Source organism: Acinonyx jubatus, chromosome D1 (genome assembly GCF_027475565.1).
Source record: "Acinonyx jubatus isolate Ajub_Pintada_27869175 chromosome D1, VMU_Ajub_asm_v1.0, whole genome shotgun sequence".
NCBI classification, from domain to species: Eukaryota; Metazoa; Chordata; class Mammalia; order Carnivora; family Felidae; genus Acinonyx; species Acinonyx jubatus.
In genome coordinates this window covers 49,186,385-49,213,307 of record NC_069390.1, presented here as the reverse complement: position 1 = coordinate 49,213,307, position 26,923 = coordinate 49,186,385, and the positions used below count along the sequence as shown (strand labels likewise).

The 26,923-nt window shown below is 47.9% G+C and overlaps 1 protein-coding gene across 7 annotated transcripts in view; it reads right to left on the bottom strand.

Moving 5' to 3' along the window:
- Window positions 1-280: 280 nt before the first annotated feature.
- Window positions 281-26,923, bottom strand: part of TRIM66 (tripartite motif containing 66) — a 57,101-nt gene continuing 30,458 nt past the window's right edge. For all 7 annotated transcript variants that reach the window (XM_053203501.1, XM_027073207.2, XM_053203498.1 and 4 more), the window contains 14 exons: window positions 26,508-26,654; window positions 24,228-24,345; window positions 21,893-22,797; window positions 20,353-20,514; window positions 8,814-9,335; window positions 8,456-8,648; window positions 6,890-6,950; window positions 6,270-6,444; window positions 5,675-5,964; window positions 5,060-5,186; window positions 4,660-4,734; window positions 4,146-4,298; window positions 3,516-3,734; window positions 281-2,769 (listed from right to left, as the gene is read on the bottom strand). In XM_053203501.1, the coding sequence (XP_053059476.1) occupies window positions 2,710-2,769; window positions 3,516-3,734; window positions 4,146-4,298; window positions 4,660-4,734; window positions 5,060-5,186; window positions 5,675-5,964; window positions 6,270-6,444; window positions 6,890-6,950; window positions 8,456-8,648; window positions 8,814-9,335; window positions 20,353-20,514; window positions 21,893-22,797; window positions 24,228-24,345; window positions 26,508-26,654 (3,207 nt within the window). In that variant the 3' untranslated portion in view covers window positions 281-2,709. The remainder of the gene's footprint in view (window positions 2,770-3,515; window positions 3,735-4,145; window positions 4,299-4,659; window positions 4,735-5,059; window positions 5,187-5,674; window positions 5,965-6,269; window positions 6,445-6,889; window positions 6,951-8,455; window positions 8,649-8,813; window positions 9,336-20,352; window positions 20,515-21,892; window positions 22,798-24,227; window positions 24,346-26,507; window positions 26,655-26,923) is intronic.

Genomic DNA, 26,923 nt, shown 5'->3' with positions numbered 1-26,923 from the left:
GAGGACTCTGCAATTCATCCTGCAGCAGTGTTTGCACTGAAACCCCCCCTTTGCCTCCACTGAAGCCGCTTGGCTCTCCTGTTTCTCCCACGTCCAAGGAGCCCAACTTCTCCTCTAGGACTGCATTCTATTCTGTGAGGCCCCGGAACTTGCTGTATTTCCATTTCATGACTTTGTCAAGGGCCAAAGGACTTCCCTGACTTCAAAAGGGGCCATTGTGGGAGTGAGTCAAAAGCAGGAACAGCTCAGATGTTAAGGAAGAGCCACTGAAGTCAGTCACTCAGCTAGCAGCTTTTTTTTCTTTAATTTATAAAAAGTCATGTTCTGTTTTCTGCATGCAAAACAAAACAAAACAAAAACCATGACACAAAACATTGGTGCTAAGTACACAGGAAAAGCCTGGGGGAGGGCAGTGGTGTGGGGTAAGCAGTGCAGGGGTGGTGTGGTGGGCCATGACCTTGCACCCTTGCAGGGAGGATACCCTACATCTGCTCAGGTGCCGAAAGTGGGCCTCTCAGCATGCAGGGTCTCTGCGGTAGGAAAGGAATATGTGACTCTCGACTACGTTACTACGATCCCCTGGCCCAGCAGGCTATACCCAGCTAGGAGCTTCACGAATAAAAGGGGAGCTAAGCATTTAGCCCCGCATTTCTGCTTTATATTTGTGGTCTCCGGTTGGTCCTGTGGAAGGATCTCAGTCAGGTTTGAGACTGTCACAGCCCTCACCTGGCTATCTGACACAAAGCACCATGATTCTCACTCAGGGAAGGTGGAAATGGGGGCCACAACACAGGAAAGATGACCTAGAGCATGAATTCATGAGGTAATTACAGAGGGAACCTCGCCAAGTGAACTAAACAGAGAAAACGATTCAAACATTGAAAGGAAAGTGGCCAGAGCCCAAGCCAGAGAGTCATGTGAGCCCCAAAGAACAGAGGGCTAGGTCTAAAGATTGCCTGGCTAGTGAAGCACGAAAGACTTAGTTACCCCAAACTGGGAAACGGGATTATGGAAGCCTGTCTGCGCAGGAGAGCCTGGCAGGTGCTGGTGAAAGAATGGCCGGCGGAGGATGGCCTCTCAGCCTGGGTGGCAAAGGAAATGAGCAGCACCACCGACTGACAAGGAAAGCAGAGCTTTCTCTGAGCACAATGTTCCCCTTAACAAAGGCCCTACAAACAACAGCTTCCTTAAATTTCATCTTTTAGCAAAAATAAAGCCAAGCCACGACAAAGTGATGTCTCTGGGCCAGCCCACTGAAGCGCCAGGTCTGCAGCTCCCCCAACACCATCAGCAATAGGGTCCTTCTCAACTAAGTCCTGGCTGAGGAAGTAGCTTGACCCCCAGCATCTGCCTATGCAGCCTTCCCCAAACACCCCACACGGACCATGAAGATCCATCTCCATCTGAGATAGAGTCTGGAATTCCTGTTCCCATGGCTTCCAGAACATTTCCTTCTGCATTCTCGGAGAAGTGATGTCCTGAAGTTGCTCCAAAGTCACTGAAGGACACTGGCTTCTCACCTGTCAGTTTCCTCTTCTCTACCCTAGACAGAACTTCCCCCATGAATGATTACACCACGCTCCTGGCAGTCCCTTTGGCCTTCTCCAACCTCCAACAGAAAAGGGCTGCCAGTAGAGTCCTGACTTTTTTTGGGGCTGCAGACAGCCTGGGGGTGAGTGAGTCCGAGAACTCACTTCTGATCTTTGGCTCTGCGAACGTGGAAAGGCTGAGAACTAGGATCTCTACGACAGAGGAGAAGCCTAGCACAGCGAGCCAGTTCTGGGTCACTCCCCTTGCCCAACCCAACTCTCAGGTTTACCCAAGCAGAACTCGGGCTCCAGATCTCTGAGTGGAGACAATGAAGGGATGGCCACTGACAATCACTTCTAGGAAGGCAGGTTCTGACACTAAAGAAGAGTTATTAACCCAAAGTAAGTGGCACAGAGGACAGGCTCTGAAGTTGACATCTCCTTAAGCCTGCACGTCTGAGCCTGAAGCTGTCGGTGGTCCCTGCACAGCCACCTGGCCCCGTCAAGAATGCCATACATACCACCTAGAGCACTTTCATAGCGGCCACCTAAGTCAACATCGGGACAGGGAGCATGAGAAACAAATACCCTGAAAACCATTAGAACCCGAATAGGCACCAATTGAGACCTATGGCCTCTGGAAGCCTCCATCACCCTGCCCAGGGGAGCTTCCTGTCCTGGCAGGCCAAACAAAGGCAAACAGTGACAGTCTTTGGCTGTGCTGGGCCAGGGATCACAGGCCTGCCATATGTCAGAACCTCTCTCCCTTCTTTTACCCTCTTCTGGACCCAGGAGGACTTCAGATAGATACATTGCTCCTGAGCCTTGCACACTGAAAGGTGAGAAAAGTCTGCTCTCCTCAGCAGAGAGCAGTCACCAAGGAAGTTAAGTCCTCCCAAGCCTGACCAGACTTGGTCTTGTCAAGTGGACCCCACACATCTGATTTTTCTGGTAATAGGGAACACCTCCCTCTTTGCTGTTTATTACTGAAATCTTCTCTGTAGTGGATGCACTATGGCTCCCAAATGAATGTTGTAAGATGCAAACGGCAAAGAGCACTACACAGCTCGACAAGACTTGTCTCACATCCATGATCTGAAGAGAATGAGCTGAAAGGTGGGGAGGAGTGGTCAACAGCATGAGGCACCAGCTGCCAGAGTGCTCGCTGTACCGCCAGCTCTCACACCTGGGAGATGCTGCTGGCCAGGCGGAATGACATTCTTTTTGCTCTTTCATTCTCCTGAAAGAAAAAAAATATGTGTGTGTGGAATCAAAATAACCAAAGGTAGTGCTTATTAACGTGCAAAGGCAAAGTGTCCAGACTGGGACTCCCCAGAGCCAAAGTGTTTTCCTCTGCCCCGGGAATGCAACAGCAAAACTCACTGCAGCCACTAAACATGGTGGGCCAAGTGATGTAAACAACTGGGGATGGCTGCACACAGCAGGCAGGCAGGCAAGACATTTCAGTGGAATGAAACAGCACTGAACTGTGTCCCATGTCTGCATATGTGGGACCAGACACAGGTCAGAAGCGCTCTCTCTACTGTAAGCAACACCTCTCTCTCCTTCTCTACACCAAGGGGCTGAAAATATCCCTTCCTTTCTCCCAAACGGAATTTGAGACCAGGCCCTGAGACCAGATGTTTCTCTTCTTCCAGGGACCACAGTGGAGAAGAATCAGCATTGAGCTGTGAATCGGGAGACCTGGCTTCCCACCCTGATTCTGCTGTTAATTTGCTGGGTGACCCTGGGCAGACGCATCCACCTCTCTGAGTTCCAAGCCTCAGTGGTAATGAGACTTGATGAGCCCTGCACTGCCCTGACTTCCTGTTAGACTACAGGCTTGGGAGCAAGGGTTCCTTCTGAGCACTCTCTATGCCTCCAGCAGCTTTGCTTTAGGCTGCTCTATACACGCTGCTTGGGTGCCCCCTGACTGCCCACCCACCAGCCCCACAACCTGCCTGCCAGCTGGCAGCAACTCTTTACCATATGTCGCCGCCGCCTCTTGGGTTGGATGCCCTCCTGCACGTAGGGGGGCCATGGGAAACCCTGCGGAGTGGAATACCCACTCTCGCTTGACACCTCTTCGGAGTCTGAGTCCTCCTGCCTTGGCTGGGCAAACCGTTTCTCCGGGTAGATCTCCTTCAACCAGCCCTCAAAGAACACTTCCAGGCAGCGGCCGGCCTCTGCAACCTCTGAGTCGGGCTGAAGGGGAAGGAGAGCAGTGATGGTCTGGCCCGTATCCACCACCCCATCTCTTCCAGGTCCCTCAAGAGCTATACAAAGAGCACAAAGCCTGGCTAGGTTTCCTGGAGGTCTAGAATGTGACATTTTCTCCTGAAGACTCAAGATAACCAGTTTAGTACCATCTCTTCAAGCAGAAGTGACCCTGACAGTTACCCACAGAGGGCCAACCACTAGCATTCCCCCCTTCTTCCTTCTGAGTCCACACTGAGGCCCAAGTGTGGAAGAGAGCTTTTAAACACTCACTATGGGAGACCCTAAAAGGTTCCCATGTCCTTATGGCAGCTCAGGACCAAACCTGATATCCCCCATCCAGGCATGAGTCTTGGGGTCACTGGGAAATAGAGGAGGGGGAAAACAGGCAAGACATACATAATTGAACTTCGCACAGTTCCAGAACATGAGGCGGACGTCTGACACCACCTCCTCTGGGGTGGTGTAGTGAGCTGGGTCCTTCTTTTGCAGCTTCCTCCGAATGATTGACAGGTCCATGGGCCTCTTGATAATCTGGTAGTAATGCCGAGCCTTGGGGGAGCAAAGAAGGGGAAGCAAAGCAGGAAGAGAGAAGTAGAGGTACAGAGAAGAAAGAGGGAGAGATGGAGAATGAGTTGAAACAGATGTGAAAGGACACAAGAGAACAGCAGCAAGAAGAAAAGAGAAGAAAGGAGACAAAAAGGGAGAAGGAGGAATGTTTCACTGTCAAGTCAGGTGTGGTGTAGCAGCAGCTGGGCTGGGGGGCTGCAGTGGCCACACTGAGTCCGCTAGCCCATGCACGGATTAATCAGACTTCCAGCGGCCATGACCTGAGCCCGCCCCAGGGTAGCACTTGGACTCACACCCAGGCCCAGGGCCCTCAGCGCCGGCACAAACAGGAAGCCTTCCTTACCAGTGGGCTGACAGGTTCATGGAAGGGCAGGCTGAGGCTATGGCAGCACAAGGACAGTACCAGCTTTTCACACTTCTGCAGAAACCAGAATGGCAGCACGTTACTTCGGCCTGGCCCCATCTCAAGAACTGAAGACAGTGACCCTGATAACTCCAGCGGGGTCAGCTCTGTCCCACAGGGCGTGGGCCAACACGTTAAAGCACAGCACAGCCTGCTAGACTAGAGGAAGACAGCTGGCAGAAGGGAATCCATAGCAAAAACCCCATGGGCCAAGCTGTCAGGCATAGCCCAACAGAGAGATACCTGGAGAGACTTCCCATCCCCCTCAGAAAGGCCTCAGCCCCTGGCACAGGGAGGCTGCCCCAGGCAGGGAACCTTGTTTTCAGAAACCCCTCCCTACCTTCTGGTCATAGATGCTCAGGCCAGGAGTGGCCCGCATTCCAGGCTGATTATAGCGGGCATTCTCACAGTCGTACTCCATCTCGGGCTGGGTCAGGCTGCGGCACAAGGTACATACCCAGTCTCCCCTGCAGAGGCAGATGAGGCCAAATTAGGCATCAGCAGGTGGCCCAGAACCACCTCCCCTCTCCCTCTGCTCTAAGATGGGGGCAGAGAGAGAGAATGGTATGGGAGACTCAGTCCCTAGGCCTGCCCTGTAGGGAATGGCTTCCTAACCACAAGCTTTAAAGAAATTCACTAACTTGGGATGGAGTGAATCCAGAAAAAAATTGGATTTAGCAAGGGGCTGAGAGAGGAGTATGGGGACAAACCTGTGTGTGTAGGAAGAAACTGGGAACAGAGGAAGAAAAACAGCCACTCAAATTTCAAACACCTTCCTATCCATGCATAGAAGGCACAAGGCAGTAGGGCCACTGACTCACATACCTGCAATTCATGCAGGCCCAGAGAGGGGAGGAAGCCCATTTGAAGGAGCTCTGTGGGCCTGGCCTGGAATAGTCATCCCTGGAAGATCACCCTGCTAGGCAGCCAATGGCCCTAGATTGGCACAACTCACCCGGGGAAGCTGAGCAGGGCCGGCAAGTGGCAGGAAAGGTGGAACACTTTGGGGCAGCGATCGCAGCACAGCAACTCTCCCCCATTGAGGCACACAGCGCAGAAGTCCTCATTCTCTATTGGTACCGGGGGCCCCTTCTTGGCTCCAGGGGTCCGAGGAATGAGTCTTTGTTCTTCAGGAGATGCACCCTCCCCCTCTGGTGGCTGCTGCCCCGCCAGAGAAGTGACAGTGACCTTTCTTCCCCCCAGACTTGGGGCCTGGATGGCATCAGGCATGTTGTTCTGGCTGACCTTGGAGAAGAAGTGAGTCTGAGCAGTCAGCACAGCACCAACAAGTTGTGGAGGGAGGGAGAGGAGGGACTGACAAGCCCTGGGCACCAATTTATTCCAGGCCCCCAGGCCAGCTGAGCCCCAAGAATGCTGAGCCTCCTGATATGCATCTCACAAGCCCCTGGCAGCTGAGGACAAGTCTGGTCAGGCTGCAGCCCCACTCAGACTCTGGACAAGGCCAGAGCCAGAATTCTGAATGAAGTGGAGAAAGAAGAGAGGCTCCTAAGGTGGGCCAAGCTCAAGGACAAGACAGAGCAGAGTGGTACCTTAATAGACATGCTGGAGGACTCAGTGCCACACTCGATGATCAGCAGGAAGCTCCCATCCTGCTCATTCTTCTGGGGCTTCAACTTGAACACAGGCATCTCTCCCGAGGAGGCAGCACAGATCTTGAGCCGCTCCAGTCGCACATAGGGAATCTTAGGCTCGCTGTTGAAGGGCCTGTGGCAAGAGAGACACCCCTGGGTCTTAGTGGGAGCCTCCTCTGACCCCAGCCTCTAAGTCAGCTCAACCATGATCCGACAACTGAACTGCTGCTCAAGATCTCCTCAGTCCCACCCCATGCAAGCCCATGTTTCTCCCTCCCACCCCCGGCGAGCTGTTTGCTCAAAGAAGAGGGGATTCCTAAAGAGGGAGGACTTCACACAGAGCACATGCCCTCTGTTGCAGGAGCCAGGATAGCTTCCCACAGGCATCCCAGACTCCCACAGGCATTCCAGACTCCCAACCACACAGATCCTACTCAAGGGTCTGGGAGTTGAAGAAGACAGTTGCAGGCAAACTTCTGCTTCTAGTGAAGTCATCAAGTGTGCTGACTTTCTGTGCCAAACTCCCAGGACATGAAGTTGAGGGGTGGGAGAGGGAGGTTGGGCCAAGAGCCTGTTACCTGATACTCTGGTTCCCTTTTGCATCCAATTCCAGGGCTCCTTGTTTAAAATTCTCATACTCTAACGCAAAAGACAAATACCTGTGACATACATTTATAACAACATGCCCAATACCCATACCTTCCACTCATGTGCTATTCATACCTTTGGCCACACACCTATCATACAACTGTTACCCACAGTGTAATCATTCATAATGGTGGCAATCCTAACATGGCTCTCCTTCCTGAGAGAAGAAGGCCACCTTCTTTTAAAAAGAGAAACAACACTCAGAGGCTGTCTATGGGTGAGTGTTGGGTCGGGTGAGGGGCCAGCTTCTCACCTTCCAAATGAGCTCAGAAATCTCTTGTTTCCCATATACTGGGGTTACGTGCTCTTAGGGGTCATTCTGTCCAGCCTCTGCATTTTCAGCCAAATTCTGATATTCTAGTACTGCCTGAGAATCTAGCTCATACCACATAGGCAAGAGGCTCCCGTAGCCCTACCCTGGGTAGAGCAGTAGAGCCTGTGTAGCTGGGCAGGGGGCAGCGTGGGGAGAGAGGAGGATACTAACATTTAGTGAGCACCCACTCAGCACCAGGCACTATCCTAGGCACTTTCCTTGGGCAAGCACAGTCCAAAAATTTGATTATTTAAAATTCAGGTTTCCATTATTACACAGTTAATAAGAACCAATCAGTGTTCAGTTAGTCTTTCAGTCAGTGCAAAGAAACAAGGGGAAAATTATTTCATTTTCATTTATTAGATATATGGGAAATAGACGGATCATTACAGACTAAACACACATCATACACTAAACAGAAAAAGTCCCAAATTTTCACTCGGCAGTTGCTTACAAATTTTCCAGCTAGCCCTCGCCTACCACAGAAGAAGGCAAGTCCCATTTGAGAAGGGGTGTAGGTAGCTGAGAAGAGAATCAGAGCCAGTCTCCACCAGTCCAAATTCTCTTTACTATGAGGCACACCATAAATCCAGATGACTGTTGGGTGCAAGGCAAGTTCTTGTTACTACAGAGAAAGTCATCAAATGATCTCACTGTAGTTATTTGGCCCAGTAGTCTACAAAGTAGTTACACTAGCCCCATTTACAGAGAAAGAAATCACCTCAGAAAGGTTAGGGGTCTCACACAGGATCAAACATAAAAAGACAGAGCTGGTTTTCTATGATAGATCTACCTGACTCCAAAATCACACATGCTCTGTTCCCTAAAATATTTTGTCAAGGCTAGCCCTTCTGGGATGAGTTTTGGGATGTGTTCTTCCCAGGAAGAGTTCTTCCTTCTGGGATGAGTTCTTCCTGCTTCCCCCACCTCTAACCCAGACCTCCATGGGAATGTTACGTGGAGCTAAGTCTTGGCCATGCCTGGATCAGCCCCGGCCACAGTGAGGAAAACAGAACAGGTACCAATAAGTCAGTTCTAGAGGGAAGAAGTGAACTGAGCAGAGAGAGAGAGAAACACTGCTCCCTCACACCTAGAGCCTGTCTCCTGACCTCTCTGTCACCTGGGAGTGCTGAGCTCATGTTTGTGGCCAGCACAAATAACAGGCTACTGACTTGAGCCTCACCTTTTGGGTTCCGGTACTGTTGCAGAGCCATGGACGTGTTGATCACTGGGACCAGTGGGGGTTTCTTCACAGAGAGGTTAATTGGCTCCTCTAGTTCTGAAGGGATAGCCAAGTCCTTGGAAGCATCCAGACCACGGGTTGTGGAGTCTTGTCTCAGAGAGTCAGTGAAGCGGGTAGAATCCTCACTTTCCATCTTTCAAAAGCGAAAGGCCAACAAGAATCAAAGAAATGAGACATTTTTATTGTTACTGGTCATAAAGCTATTAAGCTAAGGCCAGGATAAGCTCTTATCTGCAGCGGCCACCCTTTTGCCCAGTGATGTGTAGAGGGTGTGGAATGGTATTTACCCAGGACTTACCTTACACAGGGCATTCCCGAGAGAGGGGTCAGCCCCATCTCCAGGGCACAGGCTCCCTACAGCTCGCCCAGAGCCAGGACTGCAGCTGGATCCAGTTTCTGGTTGCACGTCAGAAGCTGGAGGCATGCTCTGCAGAGGACAAGTCGCCAGACTTGGCATAGCCTGGGTGGGACCAGACATCAGGTTGAGCCTGGCCTGTGACTGATCACTTGCTAGGCTTGTGATGGCCTGGGAGGAATCACTCATCAGGCTGGGCACGGACTGGGGTGTGCCGCGCACAAGGCTGGGTATGGTCGGCAGATGACCCACTGTCAGGCTGGGCATAGCCTGGTTTTGACTGCTCATCAGGCTGGACACAGTTGTGGGGGTGCTGCTCAGCAGGCTTGGTACCATGTGGGAAGGGGCGGCAGGCAGGCTGCTCACGCTCTGGATCTCTGGCTCTAGGGTCCTTGCCAGCCTGGTAGATGACAGCTCCATCTCCAGTGTGTTGGAAAAGCCCATGATGCTCACCGAAGTGGAGTGCTGCAGGAGTAAAGACAAGGCAGAGTCAGGCTCTTAGCAGGGAATGGGGGGGAAGGAGGAGAGAGGTGCAGCCCTCAAGAACTCCCACGCTCAGATTTCACCCTGGCCTCAGAGACTAGTAGTAGCAAGGAACTCACACAGCACATGAAGTCCCCATTCCCATTCTCCTGCACCAAGGAGGCTGGTAGAGAGGCAGGCACAGGCTGAGGACACTGGCGTGCATGTGTGTGTGAATGTGTGTGTGTGAGAGAGAGAGAGGGAGGGAGAGAGAAAGAGACAAGACAGTGTGGAAGAGTGAGAGATAGCCTACCACCTGACCTGAGGGTGGTATGCGCATGTGTGCATGTGCACGTGCGTGCACACACACACACACACACACACACACACACACACACACAGAGCCACCGTTAGCCCATGCGCCTCAACCCCTATCCAGTACCTAATCAAAGGGTCAGACTGTAGGACTGCCCTCCAGCTTCACATTCCCTTCTGACTAAATCACTAGTGCCTTCTTGTCCCTTCTGGGGGTCCTATAGACTAGTTTCTGTTACATAAAAGTGGAAGGAAGTTCAGAAGGCTCAAACTCTGATCTGCCTCAGGCCTTCTCTGAGATAATGCCAAGGCTCAGGGAGCCCCAGTTAGTGCTGGGGAACTAATTCCTTTGCATAAAGCCATTCTTTTCCTTTGCATAAAGCCCTACAGTGCATTCCACCACTCAGGACAACTGTGAAATCAATGGCTTATCCCCTGTCCTGCTCTGCAGCCACAATTCATCCCTGAACCCTCCCATTCTCTGAGCTCCAGCCACTCACACATTTTTCAGTTCCTGAAACAAGCCAAGCCTTCCCTCCACCTAGAATCTTCATCCCTTTCAAAGAGACTGCTTCTGCTCCAGGGAACATTGTCCTATCCCTGCCCCTGTCCCACTTACCCTTCTGAACTCAGCTCACCTGTGATTTTTTTTAGAGCAAAGCCTCTTTTCATTCTGTGGCCCAGGCCTGGTTCCCTCTTTTGTGTTCTCATAAGTCCTTTTTATACTGTATTCTTGTAGCTGTAAGACCATTTGATTAATCTCCATTTCCTCCATGAATTGTAAACTCTATTAGGGCACGGATTTTACTTATTTTGCTTACCCAGTGTATTTCTAGACTCAGGAGCAGTCCCTGGCTGAATAAATGAATTAATGAGCTATTTACAATTTTAAAAAACAACATAATGTGTGATTTTTTATTCTACAAATCTTAAACCAAATAAATAGCAGCTTAGTTCTATTAAAAACTGTGTCTATGCACCTCTCTAAAATAATGGTTGTCTTCATATAGCTAAAATTTATTGAGCATTTATTATATGTAAGGAAATTTGCTAAGTGTCTTACATACATTTCCTCGCTTAATCCTCATAACAAACATTAAAGGGTTGTTGTGAAGGTTAAAAGAAAGAATCCATGTAAAGATTTAGAACATCTGCCATATTGTAGGTACTCAACAAACCCCAGCTACGGCTAATGCTGCTGCAATTATTGTTATTGTTATTATTCTTCTTATGGCCCTAATTTTACACTTGAGAAAAATGAGTTTCAGAAAGGCATCTGAAGTTTTTAATGCTACTGAACACATAATTTTGTATATTTCTATTTCTCTTTACTTGTGCTCACACGCAGAAACACGATTTTTGCATATTGACCTGGTACCAGAGACCTTGCTGAAGTCACTTGGGGAATTTCTGTGAACACAAATCATGTCATCTGTGAAGAGTTAAGTTTTATTTCTTCCTTCTCCTGTGTTTTCTGGCCTTACTCCACCAGCTAAGACCTCCTGTACCAGGTCAAATAGAAGCAGCGATAGTAGCTGAATTGTCTTGTTCCTGATCTCGGAGGATCCTTTCAATATTCCACCAACTAACAATGATACTTGATGTGGGATTTTCACAGATTTAGAATCCAGATCTCTGGCCCCGAAGCCACACTCTTGACTGTGGCCCATCTAGCTCTGTCCTTCCCTGTGCTTCCTCCCCTCCCCTTCCCACACTCTACACTTCAGCCTCTGTCCTTCCCTCGCCTGCTCCCTCTTCCTCTCCTGTTTTCCTTTCTTCTTATCATCTCTTCCTCTTCTCTCCCAACACCTTTCCCTTATTATTTAACTGCTTTAGTAAAGCTTACATTTTCTATTCTTAATTCCCAATTCGAAAAGCAGATAAGCTAAATACCTTTGTTTCTCCAAAGAAAATTTTTTATTTTTAGATGTTCCTTGGTAGTGCAATAGTGTTCAATAAAAAGGCTTCCATTTGCTCTATAGTCTAAGTCCCAAGATAAGGAATATTGAGGAGAATGAAGTATGGGGAGAATACTCAGAGCAAATTGGGTAGATTAAGCATGGAAGAGCCGCCTCAAACATGCCCTGGCCTGCATCCCTTGGCATTCCTTGCTGTCCTGGTTATATACTACCACAGCTTTCTAAGATTCGATCTTTCCTTATCTACCTACAAGAATACCCAAAGATTGTTGGAATCTCTTTTGTAACATAGGACAGTCTAACCCTTTGAGCTGGTTTCTTTCACCTTTTCCCCATTTGACATGTATATTTAGTGCAACTCTGGTTGTCATCTCATCTGCCAATGACATAGATGGCTCTGTGTGAGATCCTTGGTGCCAAGCATTAAGGGCATCAAAATCTACCTGGGACAATCCCAAGTAATAATGGTCAGGTGCTGTAGGTCACAAGATATGCACAACATTAAATCCCCAAAGACAACGCTCCCCAGATTAGAGGCAGGATATCTCTACATCTCCAGATTAAAGGTAGGATATCTTTGTAGGATATCTACTCCCCTGTCCTGATTATTTATTGTGCATCATGAAGTATGACTTAATGATAGAGGACAGGAGGGCATGAGTACTGAGCCCTAGAAGAACTGTGGAAATTCTATCACAGTTTATTTTGAGTTGGGCCTGCTGAACCTGCTCCTATAAACACCGAGCACACAGCACAAGGTCAATAACGTGTCCTAAGAGACTGCAGACTAGACTAGTCTTTTTCAAGTCCACATTCACATTCAATCTCAAGGAGACCACAGCTATCAGGAAGTAGGGGAAAGCCTTAGTAGTGGTAAAAAGAACCTGAGAAATTTCCAGGATCTCAGAGAAAGTGTTATAAGGAAGCCAGCACCACCCCATTTCTATAGGCTATACAAATACAGCTGCATTTCTGGAACATATGTATGCTGTGTGTTAGTTATTTTTGATACTTCATTTGGCTCTCTGGGTGAAGAGATGCAAAATATTAAAATGGAAGGAACTATTTCATGTGTAGGAAGAAACACAGGATTGAGAACCTCCTTTCTACCCTGCTGCCAGTGCTGCAAAGTGAGTAGAGGCAAGGGGAGAATCAAATTTCCGGGCCAGGAAAGCAGGCTGAGGAACCAGGGCCTGGGAGGAAGGACAGGGCTTCTTGAGAGCACACTAGGCTTGAGAATATGGCCATTCCTGACATTTGGTGCCTCACACACAGAAGGTGCTCATCTCTCAATGGAGACGACATTGCCTGCCCTCTCTAGCAACCAGGATTGTTCAGAGATCAAAGGAGAGAAGACAAAATTATATGGCCAACTGTAAGGTCTATAAATGGCAACTACTGACCCTTCCAAGTTGTCAGCTACATGACACCTTTCCTTCTTCTTCACATGTAAAACCTTCAGATTTCATGAGGCAAAATATGTACTTTGAAGTCTGCAAGTGAAAAACTATTTTCTAGATCAGGGAGGAAGAGAAGACAAAAATGCCAAAAACATTCACTCTGAAATCAGCTCAGGTCATCTCTGTGGTACAAGGGGAGACTGCTCTGAGCCTCTTACCTCTCTTACATAGTGTCTCCTCACTTGCTCCTAATTTTCTTTCCTTCCCCCATGCTATATGTTCCTATATGTGTCCCTTTCCTCTTCTTTTCTCTCTTTATCTCTGTTTGCCACCTGCCTGACCTGTGACCTGTCTAAATCACCTCACCTGGAACCTACAGAATCTGTCTGAACCACCAGCATCCACAACCTGCCTGACCTACGACTTCCCTGAACTGTCTGTCAGCCTCTTCTACTAGTCACCTGTGCAATCCTTCGTCCACCTGCCGCCTCCATCCCCATCCTCACCACTTGGGTCTTTTTCTGGAGTTCAATGTGCTTATTTATATCATTACAATGATTGTCACATGATGTTATCAAAATTTGGAGAAGGCACTGTTCTTTCATTCAACAGAAAAGGAAACTGAGACACAGAGCAATTACACAGATTTCCCAAGCTTATATAGGCCTAGGACTAGGAGTCTGGGCCCAGCCTTAAAAGCCTGCTGGCTGGTCTTGCTTTTGTGCCATTAGCTAGAAAGCTAGTGCTCTAGTAAAATATGATAGAGAAGTCAATAAACAGACACTTAATGCACATGCCCTGAGTTTAATATAAATTTCAGGTTCTTACAGCAAGATAATATTGCTGGGGATAAAGCAGCACAAATAGGGTGGTGTTCCACAGATATTAATTTTCCATATATCTGAACCATACCTCTTTCAATAACAAAATGCAGTTGGCTTTAAAAAATTATTTTGAATGGGACTACTTCTAAAACACTTTACACACCACCCTGTCATATTAAATAGAGTTCATGAAGCCTAATGAGACCACTCCTTAAGGACATAAACAAGCTTGGATGGACTTCTGTTGCTGGAGTAGGCTGTAGTTCAGTGATGCTATAAGGCAATGCAGGGCTTAGCTTGTCCTTTCACCAAATGACCTCACACTGTGGCACTTTTCCAGGTGATGGTTCTTGTCTTCTCCTTTGTCGTTAGCTGACATTACAGAAGTCCTGACTCCTTGCTTCACTCTGCTTACTGCTACCACGTAGGAAAACTAAAATTTCCAAAGGAAACCATGTAACTAAGTTTGCTGTCAAGACCTCTATACTAGACACCTGAGTGTGGCCTTATGATCTCATGCAGAAATAATGTGTGGGCTTTGTGACATCTGTTCTTGTTGCTGCTCCGAAGCTTTGCCTGCTCACTTCTGGGTTTTTGCCCCAGTAGTTAGGGTTGTCAAAGACTGATTGCCCTGTAAATGTACAGAGGAAAGGGGAGCAATGACTTGGAAGTTAAGTCTTGGAAATACATTAAAGGCCTTCATTCTGGTTGAAAGAAATAGATGAGGAGATAAGGATTGAGGTATACAGATTTGTATTAAATCATGGAATATCTGAGTGCTTCAAAGCTTCAGATTGGGTAGACTGGTTTAACATTAGTAGATCTTCAAACAACTGAATCAGATACCTGAGGAAGGAACTCATTTCCCCAGCAAGTTGTTTCACAAGTTGATTTTTAATAGCAAAGTTGTAGCTTTTATGGACAGTGAGTGGTCCCCCAGGTGAATGAAAAGCTCTTATACAAATTAAGACTATTCCTTTGGATGGGAATGCAAGCTGGTGCAGCCACTCTGGAAAACAGTATGGAAGTTCCTCAAAAAACTAAAAATAGAACTACCCTACGACCCAGCAATTGCACTACTAGGTATTTATCCAAGGGACACGGGTGTGCTGTTTCAAAGGGACACATGCACGCCCATGTTTATAGCAGCACTATCAACAGTAGCCAAAGTATAGAAAGAGCCCAAATGTCCATCGATGGATGAATGGATAAAGAAGATGTGGTATATATATACAATGAAGTATTACTCAGCAATCAAAAAGAATGAAATCTTGCCATTTGCAGCTATGTGGATGGAACTGGAGGGTATCATGCTAAGTGAAATTAGTCAGTCAGAGAAAGACAAATATCATATGACTTCATTCATATGAGGACTTTAAGAGGCAAAACAGATGAACATAAGGGAAGGGAAACAAAAATAATATAAAAACAAGGAGGGGGACAAAGTGTAAGAGACTAATAAACATGGAGAACAAACAGTGTTGCTGGAGGGGGTTTGGGAGGGGGAATGGGCTAAAAGGGTAAGGGGAATTAAGGAATCTACTCCTTAAATCATTGTTGCACTATATGCTAACTAACTTGGATGTAAATTTAAAAAAATTAAATTAAATTAAATCATAAATCTAAAAAAAAAAAAAAAGACTATTCCTTTGGATATAACTATGGTAATACATGCTAACTGACCAGAATCAAATGGGAAAACATTCATGGGTGATGAAGAGATAAGAACTGAAGAGTGTCCAGTGTCCTGATGATTCAGGAAAAACAGAAATGGTAAAGAGGATCTTAGAATCAGAGGTGGAAGGAAGAGGAAAGGAATAGGCTGATTCCTATAAATCTGAAGTAAAAGCCAGAATGAATGAAACACTCAAACCCAAGCCTTGGAGACTCTGAAGAATTAGGCCAGAGATATTTTGGCCAGTCCACTGTAAGGAAATTTAGGGCCCAGGAGCAAGGACCTGTTTTCTCATGAACCAGGAAACCTAGACAAAGATCTTAGATTTGATCTGTAAGTGAAATCAGGCTAGAACAGAGGAAGGAGCCTTCCTAGAAGTTGCAAAATTCAGGGAGCCAGACCTGGGGAATACTTGGCTTGGTTTCTGAGCAGGACAGAGCAGAACTCTGTATAGTTCTGCAATTCCTGACCAGAACTCAGGCTGTGCCCTAAGAAAGCTTCACGAGGCCCTGGGAAGATTCTGAGCAAATTCTGCTGTTGAGACCAGGCTATGAGGCAATGATCATTCCTGGAGTTGAGAAGCCATGACCTGGCCCATGGCCATGGATCTGGAGACTATGAAGGCAGGACACCCAGTACTTCCTTTACGTAAGCCAAGATTTAGAGTATGAGTTAAAGCAAGACACTTCCCATCTCTGGACTTTAATTTCCTCCTCCACAGGTTAATGTACATTTGAGTTATAAGAATCAAATTAAAAACTCAGGCATCAAAGTGCTTTGATAATGATATAAATGCTCTTCATGTGAGTCATTATCCCTTCCTCTTCTGCGTCACTCTTACTAATGTAGACCACAGGAATGCCTACTGCTTGGGCATCATTTACTAAAAATACATCTCAGACTTCTCTGAAGCCATAAGCAGCATCCTGGTGGTCTTGCTCAGCCTTCCGTGGAGGATGTGGACCACATGTGAGTGGAAGAGAGGTCCCCCTTGCAGCTGAATTACGGCTCAGACAGGCTCTCTGTGATGCCCACAGCCTTGGCTTCAGGAGAGGTCTGAGGAAAAGAGTGCATGTGTGTCCTTCAGCAGTTGACTCATTCAGAAGTATAAAATGCAGCCATCAAAATGTCTTCCAGTTTCACCTGGGATATAAGGTATTCTTTGTAGTGTGGTAACCGTGGTTTCTCTTCAGAATGGCTAAACCAAGATTAGGCAACCGTGAGGGCCAGGCAAATGTCAAAATTCATTCCAAAACACCCTGCTGTATGCAGGGAAGGTAGTGGGATGAGCTCCTTCCGAGACTGCCGAGCTCAAGCCACTAGAAAACCCATTCAAAAACGTTCCTATCTCACTTTCAGCAGCAATGCGTTCACCATCAGCTTGGTCAGCACCAACCCCCAGGTACTTGTGCACAGCTGCTGTGCTGTAGCGGAAGTCCTCCTCGTGGTGATGTAACATCAGTGAGCAGCTCAGAGCATGGAGGAGTCGCTGTGGAACACCCAGAGAGACGCCTGGTGCCCCAGCTTCCTCTGGTCCGTGGCCTTCACATAGACTTCCGACTTCCCTGGCACTCACAGGCCATCACAGGCTCAGGAGCAGGTTGGAGGCTAGAACACCTTTACCAGATAGAGATAACCAAGACCAAACGAGGCTGGGTCCTAAGAGCTCTCCCCAGCAGGGCCTCAGGCTACTCCCAATGACTGTAAGGGGGAAAATCCAGCAAGTGGGCGGCCAGATGGAGTCATACTTGTCACACTGCAGTACACGGGGAGAGACAGTCTAACCTAGTCCCCGAGCACGAGCAGAGCCAGGAACCCATGCTCTGGTCCCAACTTTGCCAATGCTCAGCTGTATAACTCTTAGGTGGGTCACTTAACCTCTCTGTGTCTCAGTTTCCACATCTTTCAAAGGGGAATATGAAAGTGGCTTCCTCATAACACTTCTATGATAAACAAAGACATAAAATGGAAAAATACATGTAAAAACCTACGGGAAGAGATAGAAAAATGCTATACAAAGTATTATCATTTAATGATAAGATGCTCAAAATGTTGTTTGGTGTCCTCAATCTTCATACCCTCCACCATGCCTAATCCAAGCTTTCAGACAATGAATTCCCACCAAAAGAAAACTCTTTCTCTGATCTCAGTAGCTTTGTGTATAACCAGTACCTCTCTCAGTCAAGTAGACCCAAAGGCTGCTCTGGGCCAGGATGGCAACATTGAGGTTCCTTTCTCGGGGAGTCCAAGCCATGAAGAAGCCTATAAAACATCGGGAAAAGGCTGGGCCACTTGCTCCTCCAAACCTCTGCATGAGCCCGGGTTAATAAGGGCCAGGGGCAGGTCAAGATGAAAAGTCAGAGTTCCTAGGACCTTCACTAACCCCACTGCCAACCCAAAGGCACACAGTAGGGCAGCATCCCCTTGCTGATCAGAGATCCCTGTGGGCTACCCACACAGGCAGTGTGGACTCCATGCTTGCACACGGTTCACCTCCTTTCCTTTGTACTGTGTGTGGGGACAGAACCAAGACTCGTTAAATAAGCAGTGGCATTTTCTGTGTGGCTTCTACTACACTTGAGCACTGGCAATCCCCATGTTGCCTTCTGAACTACATACACCTAGAGCTAGCTGCCTTCTGGTCATCTTCTTATGTAGCTTCCACAGGAGAACACCAACAATTCAAACTTAATTTTTTCCTCCCCCCAAATAGGCCCTTCTTCCCATGCCCCCATCTCAGTGAATGGCAACCCAGTGGGCAAGACAGACCTGGGTGTCAAGCCAAAGGATTTTCTCTCCCTCACTTTCCATCACCAATCAGACTTCAAGTCCAAAAGCTCTTGTGATCTGATCTCTTGAAGTCCATGCTTCCTCCTTATACCCATTGTTACTGATTCCATTTAGCCTCTCTTATTTCTCTGTATTTTGGTCTCCCTTCCTACAGCTAAAGTGAACTTTCTAAAATTTAATTGAAACCATATCCCTTGCTAGAAATCCTTCATTCACTCCTCACAACCCCCAAGACTGAATCCTAAACTCTGTATCATAATTTACAAGGCCTTCCAAGCACTCTGGTTTCACTCCCATCCACAGTACACCTCATGTTCCTACCAAGCCAAATTGTCTGAAACCCCCTAAGCACCCCAGGCTTTCTCGCACTTCTGGGCTTTCCTACTAGCCATTTGTTTTGGATATTTATTCTAGCCCTCTCCCCACCCCTTCACTAGCCTAACATCTTCAAACCTCAGCTTAAAAATCATGTCCCAAAGGAAGTCCTCTGTGAAAAGTTCTTCTGCCAGTGTTATGTGCTCCTTCTATACACCCCAGTGACTATCACAGCCCTTTATCATATTTATTGTTGTTGCTTATTTAACTGTCTCTCCCACTAGACTGTAAGCTTCAGTGTGAGACTATCTTATTCACTGATATGTGCCTGGAACCTAGCAAAACATCTAGCATATACTAGCATATATATAAGTATATATACATATGGGTATATATATGTGTGTGTATATATATATATATATGTATATATATAAGTATATATATGTGTGCATATATATGTGTGTGTGTGTGTATATATATATATATATATATATATATATATATATATATATATAAAACAGTGAGTGAATAAATGGATGGATCTATAGACAAACAGCCTAAGTGTAAAAAGTTAAACCCTTAAGAGCCACAAAGGGCCTATTTATAGAATCTCTATGGCCTCTAGGCCAAACCATTTTCAATAGGGTAGGACAGGCCCAGCATAGGCAAACAACCACTAATACCAGAGGGCTGGGCCAGACTTCAAGCATCACCAGGGTTTTCCAAGTTACCATTTCATTTCGCCATCCCTTGCTTTTCTAAAGTCTCTTCTCAAGTATCACTGGGATAGACTAATCTAAGACACATATGGCATCAGCGTCACTGGGGGAAACACAGTGAGGGGCAGGTACATAGGACAACTGTGTACTGGGGCCACAGAGCCAGGGGGATGTGCAGGGCTAAGCATGCAGTCTGGGAGGGTACCGAAGAGCTGACACAGCTTCAAGTGCAGGGCTGAGAGGAGGCACCAGGCCAAAGAAGGCAACAGGACAAGTAGAAACAGGCCAAGGCACACAGGGCAGGCTGAGTGGGGAGCACAACACATCAATGAGGTTCCAGCTAGGAGGATGACAGGGGTGAGGGTGAAGGGCAGGGATAAGGGGAAGACAGCTGATGGGCTATGGTATTCTGGGCTGTTGCTGGGGTAAATGAACATTTCTAGCAAGCAGGTAAGTTGGTGGACAGGAAGGGTAGCTTATCTTCCAGAATTCTCAGTGCCCCTAGATGCTCAGCTACCTCTGCAGGATGTCCTTACAAATCACTCACCCAAAAAACTCCACTGATTGAAATTCTAAAGCCAATCAATTTTGGGCTGTGGGGACACATAAAATACTTCCCCCATTTTCATTGCAGAGAAAAAACAGTCTCTGGATTCTGACAAACCCGGTTTTAAATAAACCTCACCCCTCTTGTCTACAAACTATAGGGCCCTGGACCTCAGTTTCCTCAGCTAGAAAGTGGGGGTGCCCACCTCACAGAACTGTGAAGCCCATGCACCATTCCAGGCACTGTGTAAGTGTGTAATTTCCCTTTCCCTTTACCACTTCCACCCTAAATGAAGGACAATTGCTGTCATTTTAAGTGCGTGTGGGAGTGGAAATGGGGTGAAGGAGGACTCTGTTGCAGACTCATTAGGACAGACAGCATGAGTCAGGGCTGCATAATATCCAGGGATGGAACAGGGACACTCCTCCCCCCAGCCCAGTCATCCTCATCCAGGGCCCCGGGCTCTTGGGTGGCAGCGGGTCCCCCATGGTCAGGGAATGCGGGCTCCATTAGTACCTTTCTCACCACATTTGGAGAGGAGTGCTGGATGGTGTTGTCCAGTGGGGGGACACTGGGAGGGGTTTCTTCCCCAGACGCCTGGGGCAAGTTAGCAGCAGTATTCTTGTCAAGAGGGAGAGCCGGCTTTGGACCTTCAGATGCTGGGGGCTCATCTGAAGCCTGAAGAAGAAAATAAGAATTTGAGTGGGTTTTACCGCAAAGAGTAGCAATGGCAGCAGCAAAGGCTGATGGCCACCCTGCATTACCCATTGTCATCAACTATACATTGTGACCTGCTTGAAAATTTTTCAGAAAGAAAGATACTCTTATCTAAACTCTTGCTGAGACTACATCCTAATATGATAGTCTCAAGATAGAACCCAAACCAAGAATTCTGGGCTAACCCTGCCATATTCACTTTAGCAATCCTAATGGTTCTGACTTCCATTTTGCCTGTGGTCCTCAGTGAACCCTAGACCTTTCTCTGCCATCATGAGGGTGGCTTCATATCTCCTCAAAGGAACTGAGCCTCAGAGGGAGACATCTGAAGCATGATCTGACGCTGTCAGTGCTAAAGCAGAAATGTGAGGCCTTATATTTTATAATAAAGTAAAAGTCCATAGAGCTGCTTTGAAGATACAAACGTGATTACAGAATTAAAGGACATACCACTGGGGAAAAAGTGAGAAAGGATGGGGAGAAGGGGCTGGAACAGGAAACTCCAGGAAAAAAAGAAAAGCACTAGTTAAGGATGAAGATGTGGAATGCAGCAAAGATCCCAGAGGTACAAATGTACCTCCTCAGTTGGCTCGTGACTGAGAGAAGACAGGAGCGGCATTCATCACTCCCCCAGGGAGAGAACGAGGCCTCTTCTGTGGAATTACAGTCAGCAGACCGGGATCCAAGCCTTGGCTCTGTCTGTCGCTCAATGTTTTATGATCTCTAGGCAAAGTGCTTGCCTTCTCTGACCCCCTCTTCTGCGCCTATAAAATACACATGGCAATGCCCACCTAACACTGTTGATAGGATAAACCGTATAGTATATATAAAACATACCCAGCTTAAGATATCTGAAGTAAATTTTAAGTCCACAGCTGAGTAGTGTTGGAAAGCTGCTGCCCACTAGAATCAAAGGCATGTCCTCCCGCTGCTCCTGAAGCTCTCCCCTTTCACCTGAGATTCCTAAGTTCCCAGCCAGGGAAGTGGGAGGTTATAAAGATAAGAAACAGCCTCCCTTCTGTCCTGGCAATGGCAGGAGTCTAGCACAGCTCAGAAGACTCTATTAATGGACAAGGTCCCTAGCGTCATCTAGGAGGGCAGGGCTAAGCCAGGCCACTCTGGAGAGTATTGAGCCCAGATCTATGTTGGGGCAAAGTACCATGCTCTCTAGAGCTTTTCTGTGATGGGCAGGGGAACCCAGGGAGGACTTGAAATGTGAGGGCTGAGTTCAAGGCCACCCTAAGATGAAGAATCTGTGTTCCTGTGACTGGGGAGGCTGTGTTTGGCCAGCGATCCCAGGACAGGGAGGACATGTGTCCCAAGCCACCCTGAGGCTCACCTGCACGGCATCCTCCTGGCTCTGGGACTGGATGGGTGCTGGCTGCCTCACAATGTAGTTGATCTGCCCCACAATGGTTTGCTGAAGGTGCTGAGGAGATTTGGTCTGATTCAGCTGCAGGCTGGGCTGCTGAGCCTGAAGGAGAAGCTCCAGGTCCTTCTGCATCTCCTCCAGCTCAAATTTGTGGTGCATTATATCTATGTTCTGGGAGCAGGCAGGCCCAGGCGGGCTTCCATGCTGACTAGAAGCCAGGTGCTGGGATGGAGGTAGAGGTGGCGGCGGCGGCTGCTGGGGTGGGGGCGGCGGAGGCGGCAGAGGTGGCAGCTGCTGCTGTGGCTGCTGCTGAAAGTGGCTGAGCTTCAGCTTCTGGTGGTGGCCAAACTGGACTTGGATGGAGGGGGTCTGTAAGGGGGGCTGGGCATGGGCTCCTTGCTGAACATCCTGCGGGGGCACGATGCACACTGGCTGGGAAGTCAGCTGCTGCCCCGGCCGCTGAGACGAGTTCTCCTGCTCCACGGGGGGCTGCGTTTCCAGCCAGGGCTGCATCAGTTTTGGTGGCTGAGGATTACAAGCCAGCTCTTTCTCCCTGGGCAGCAGGGCAGGGCACTGCAGAGACCCCAGTTGTTGGGGTGCCATCTCAGAGGGTTGCCTGAAGCTGTGAGCTGAGTGTATCCCGGGTGGGGGGACCTGACCTTTGAGGGAGGGCGAGACTGGGGAGCAGTGGGAGCAGCACACAGATGAGGAACACAGTGCTGGAGACTGGAACTTATGTGAGGGGTGGCTGAGAGTCTCTTGCTGTGCCACTGGGGACTGATGGCTTTGATAAAAGGATGGCGGTCCCTGTAAGCCTCCATAAGCAGGAGTCTCTGCCCGGGACAGATGTCCACCTTCAGTAGTTATACAGCCTGAAAATTCAGAATAGAGAATGTTTCCAAAGGGAATCTGCAGTTGTTCCCTGCTTGCCACTTCCTGCTCCCGGGACCAAAGGACATCAGTCAGTGGACCTGTACCAGGTGCAGAGATTAGGAAATTCAACCCCTGAACTCTAAGATTTGGTCTAGAATGCTGTCAGCAATGGAACCAGTATGGACCTTTGGGGGCCAGGGACATTTGAGACATTAGCTCAGCTTTTACCAGATGCTCGGTCCTCACTCTGTTTGTATCCCGCTACAGAAACCATGGACTCCTTCAAATAGCACCCACTCCTTTTTAACACAGGCTCAGACCAAAAAAAAAAAAAAAAGTCAACATTGGGGATGGGGAGGTAGTATGCTGGAGAGTAGCAAAGGAGAGAGAATTGACCCTGGGACAGATGAATAAGTCTCCAAATATAGGTCTGGGAGGCTGTGTTTTGGGCAAGTAGGATGGACAGAGTCGGAGAGCTCCAACACCAGGTCAGTAGCAGACACAAGCACTGTCCCGAGGTCCCAAGGCTTCGTGCATTAGTAGACAGTATATATGCCTAGCTCAATCTCGTGGCTTCCTCGCCTCATTGTTTTGATGAGGCTTGCTTAGGGAAGACCCAACACCTTGAGAGCCAGAGGTGTGTTCTATTCATCTCTGATCCCTCAGCACCCAGCATGGGGTGCTGGCCCACAGCAAGGGCCTGCCAAAGGTCTGCTGAATTAAATCAAAGTGGAGAGGGAAGCAAAGAATAAATCTAAATATTATGCTTCTCTCTGTCAAGTTCAAAAACCTTCCATAGAGGTGAACAACCCAGATGAAGGCAGCAGTTGGCAGTTAGCTTAACAAACCTACCATTGGGCCATCAACACAGGTACAACCTCAGGTTGTCTACATTCTGCCTAAAGACTCAATGCCAGAAAATCACTGCAGCAGGGAGGGCCATGGATTATCTGTTTCCATCTTGACTCCAGAGGAGGTGTGTGGACACTACCCCTCTCCCTCCCTCCTTCCCTCACCTTGTTGCTGATACCCATTTTGTGCCTACGCACACGAATACCCTTGTATGGCCACAGAGACAGAGGTTCACCTGAACTGCCATACAGCAGTCTGAAGAGCAGAGCCACTGTCTTGTTTCCTCTAGCAATGAAACCAAGGTAACAGGGACATTCATGCAGAATGGAAACCTCAGATTTCAACTGGTCCTGTTACAAAAGTCCTGCATTGCCATTGCTATTTAAGTTGTCCCCCTCCTCAACCCCACCTCACTCCCGCACACACAAAATGGTCTGCTGAGTGACTCCATGACCACTGGCAGTCTCAGGGAGTGCCTTCTCTTGGGATTAGGCTAACCTACCCAGTAAGCTAAGAAGATGCTCTCTATTCATTGTTAGCACTTATGTAAAAGCCCACAGGGTGGGCCCTGACTCACCAAGGGAAGCCAGTTGCTTGGTCCAGAAGTTAGGCTCCCAGGTGAATCTGATACTCCAAGGGGAGCCAGGATCTGTGTTACAGTTTGTCTCCAGCAATCGCTGCATCTGAAACACAATCTGACAACAGAGCCAAAGGTCATTTCTTTGGGCATCTTGCACCTGAATGACAACTCCCTCTCCCTCACTCTTCGACAGGGTGAAGGGCTCAAAGCCATAGGTCTTTAGCCTCAGGTCCCCCATACACTCATTTCCTTGCACCTTGGTATCTTCACATCCCTTCCCCTGACCTTGTCCCCTCCCTGCCCCTACCAGCTCATGCCCTTCCTCTTATCCAGGTTTCCTGATCCCCTATACTTTTATCTTTCAGGCCTTGAATGGTCTATAATTCTCCCTCAGACATCACCTGCCTGGCAGCCCTCTCAAGAGTTGCATTCATTCTTCCATAACCTTGATTTGAAAGCCTACAAAGGCAGACATTCTCTGAGCAACCACTGCTGTCCTTCCATCCATATGTAACACCCCATCCTAACAACTGCCCTCTTCCTCCCTCACCACTTCCATCTATCCCCTATCATGAACTTTTCCATTTATCCAGGATTTTGGCAAGTGTCCAACTCACCCTTGCCATCATCTAGTTAACCAATGCCTCAGTCAGCATCTTGGCCTCTTCCTTCCTCTCTTTCGTGTCAATCACCTTCACCCCTCTTTTCAGGTCAGCCACCTGACCCAGACCTTTTCATCTTCTAGAGACCTTCATCTCTAGCAACTGGCCCCTGCTTTAACTAGCTCTCACTCTTTCTGAGCATGCTTGCTCCTCAACCTTACCGAACTCCCCAAGCCCTGTGCCATTGGTCCCTAGGGCCATTCCAGCTTCCCATCATTTTCAGTAACAGTATCACTAGCGCTTAACTCCCTCTGCATCACCACAGTCTATTAGCCTTACGTCGATTCAGACATTCCAAAGCCATGTTATCTAACCTCGGGGTTAGATCACTAACCTCGGGGGCACCCTATAGTCCTTTTTCTTATCACTTCTTGTTGGCTTCCTCTTCCACTGTCCTCGATGACTATCTAAAGTCCACACTTCTCTCCTCAATTCTACTTACCCAGTGCCTAATTCTCCTATTATCACCTCCTACTTCAGAAAGGACAAGAGACACAAAAGACAAACTTCCCCAAACTGGTACCATATGCACCTCCAACCTTAACTACAATATACTGAGACCTTCCTGGTCTTCCTTCTCAGAGGGGTGCCCCTTCCATTTAGGGTCCACTGGTTCACTCTAGGTCCTATTTCTTCCTGCCTTCTCAAGATGCTCACTCCACCACACATCTCCTTTCTCAATCATCAACCTCTTCTCCCAAAGAAACTTGCACAAATGCCTTCCACATTTAAAAAAAAAAAATCAATCCTCCAAATCCATCCCCTTCTCAAGCTACCTTATTTCCCCTCTTTTCACTTGTTTCTAATTCCTCCCCACCTCCTCTAAGGCCCCTCAGTCTAGCTTTTCACCCTCCTGTTTTGCTGGAATTTCTTTCAGAAGATCACCAGGGACCTCCTGATTCCCAAATCTCAAGGCTTCTCTTCACTACTCCTCTTTCACCTAGGTAGCGACAATAATGTGGATGACTTGAAATGTGAAATTGTTCATTTATGTGCACCACACCCTCCTATTTTTCATGCTATCTATGACTATTTCTTCTCACTGTCCTTTACTCTTCTTCTTCCTTTGTCTATGCTGAAAATGATAGTATTGCCCTGGGTTCCAGATTTCTTGTCCTCTTCCTTCACACACTCTTCCGAGGTGATACCACCAAGATCCTAGTTACTCCTACATCTCTAGCCCCAACCCTGATTTTTCTTCTGACTTCCAGACCCGTCAAGCAAAACAGATTTTGGACATCTTCGAGATGCCCTGCAGGCACCTTAGATTCAACATATACAAATATAAACCCCACCAACTTCTTTCAAAATTCTTTCTCCTTCTTCTGGTCTTCACCATCCTCACAAGCCCAATACCTCAATATCATCCTCGATGCCTCCTTTCGTCTTAGCCCCCATTTAAACCCAAACAATTGTCTATGGGATGCCCAGAACACTGCTGGTGTCCGGGCTCATGTCTCAATCCATTACCTAACACAGGACTCCAGAATTTCCCACCTGAGTTGTCTGGAGGAAAGCAAGACCATTTTAGCACCTTGGCACTGTGGGGTTTGGTAAAAAGATGCTTATTCACTTACTAGCCCAAAGCCAGTGATTGATGAGTTGGAGCTCTTACCAGCTCTTTGCTGAACAGGAAAGGGACACTGGTTTTGCTGCAGACAGCCCAATTGATGAAGTTCTGCACATGTTCAAACTGGCGGTTGAGAACCATGATGCTCTGTAGCTGTTGCTCCAGCTTCCGCTTTCTCTCATTAGTAATGCCCTGCGTATGTATGGACAAAGACAGAGTCCCTGATCCTGTTCTTGGACTTCAGTCCCCCTGTTTGGGGAGTCTGGTGGCCTGTGGATCGGTGTGACCCTGACAGGGTCAGACGAGATTGTGCCCCTGAGAGGACAACAGTGGGACAGAGGGACACAGGAAGGGAGGGAGGAAGGTGGGTGGATTTTTATAGTGCAAATATGAAATGGGTGATAAATGAACGAGGACATGAACAAATGCCTACATCTCTTGGGCATAACTTGTTTCATGAT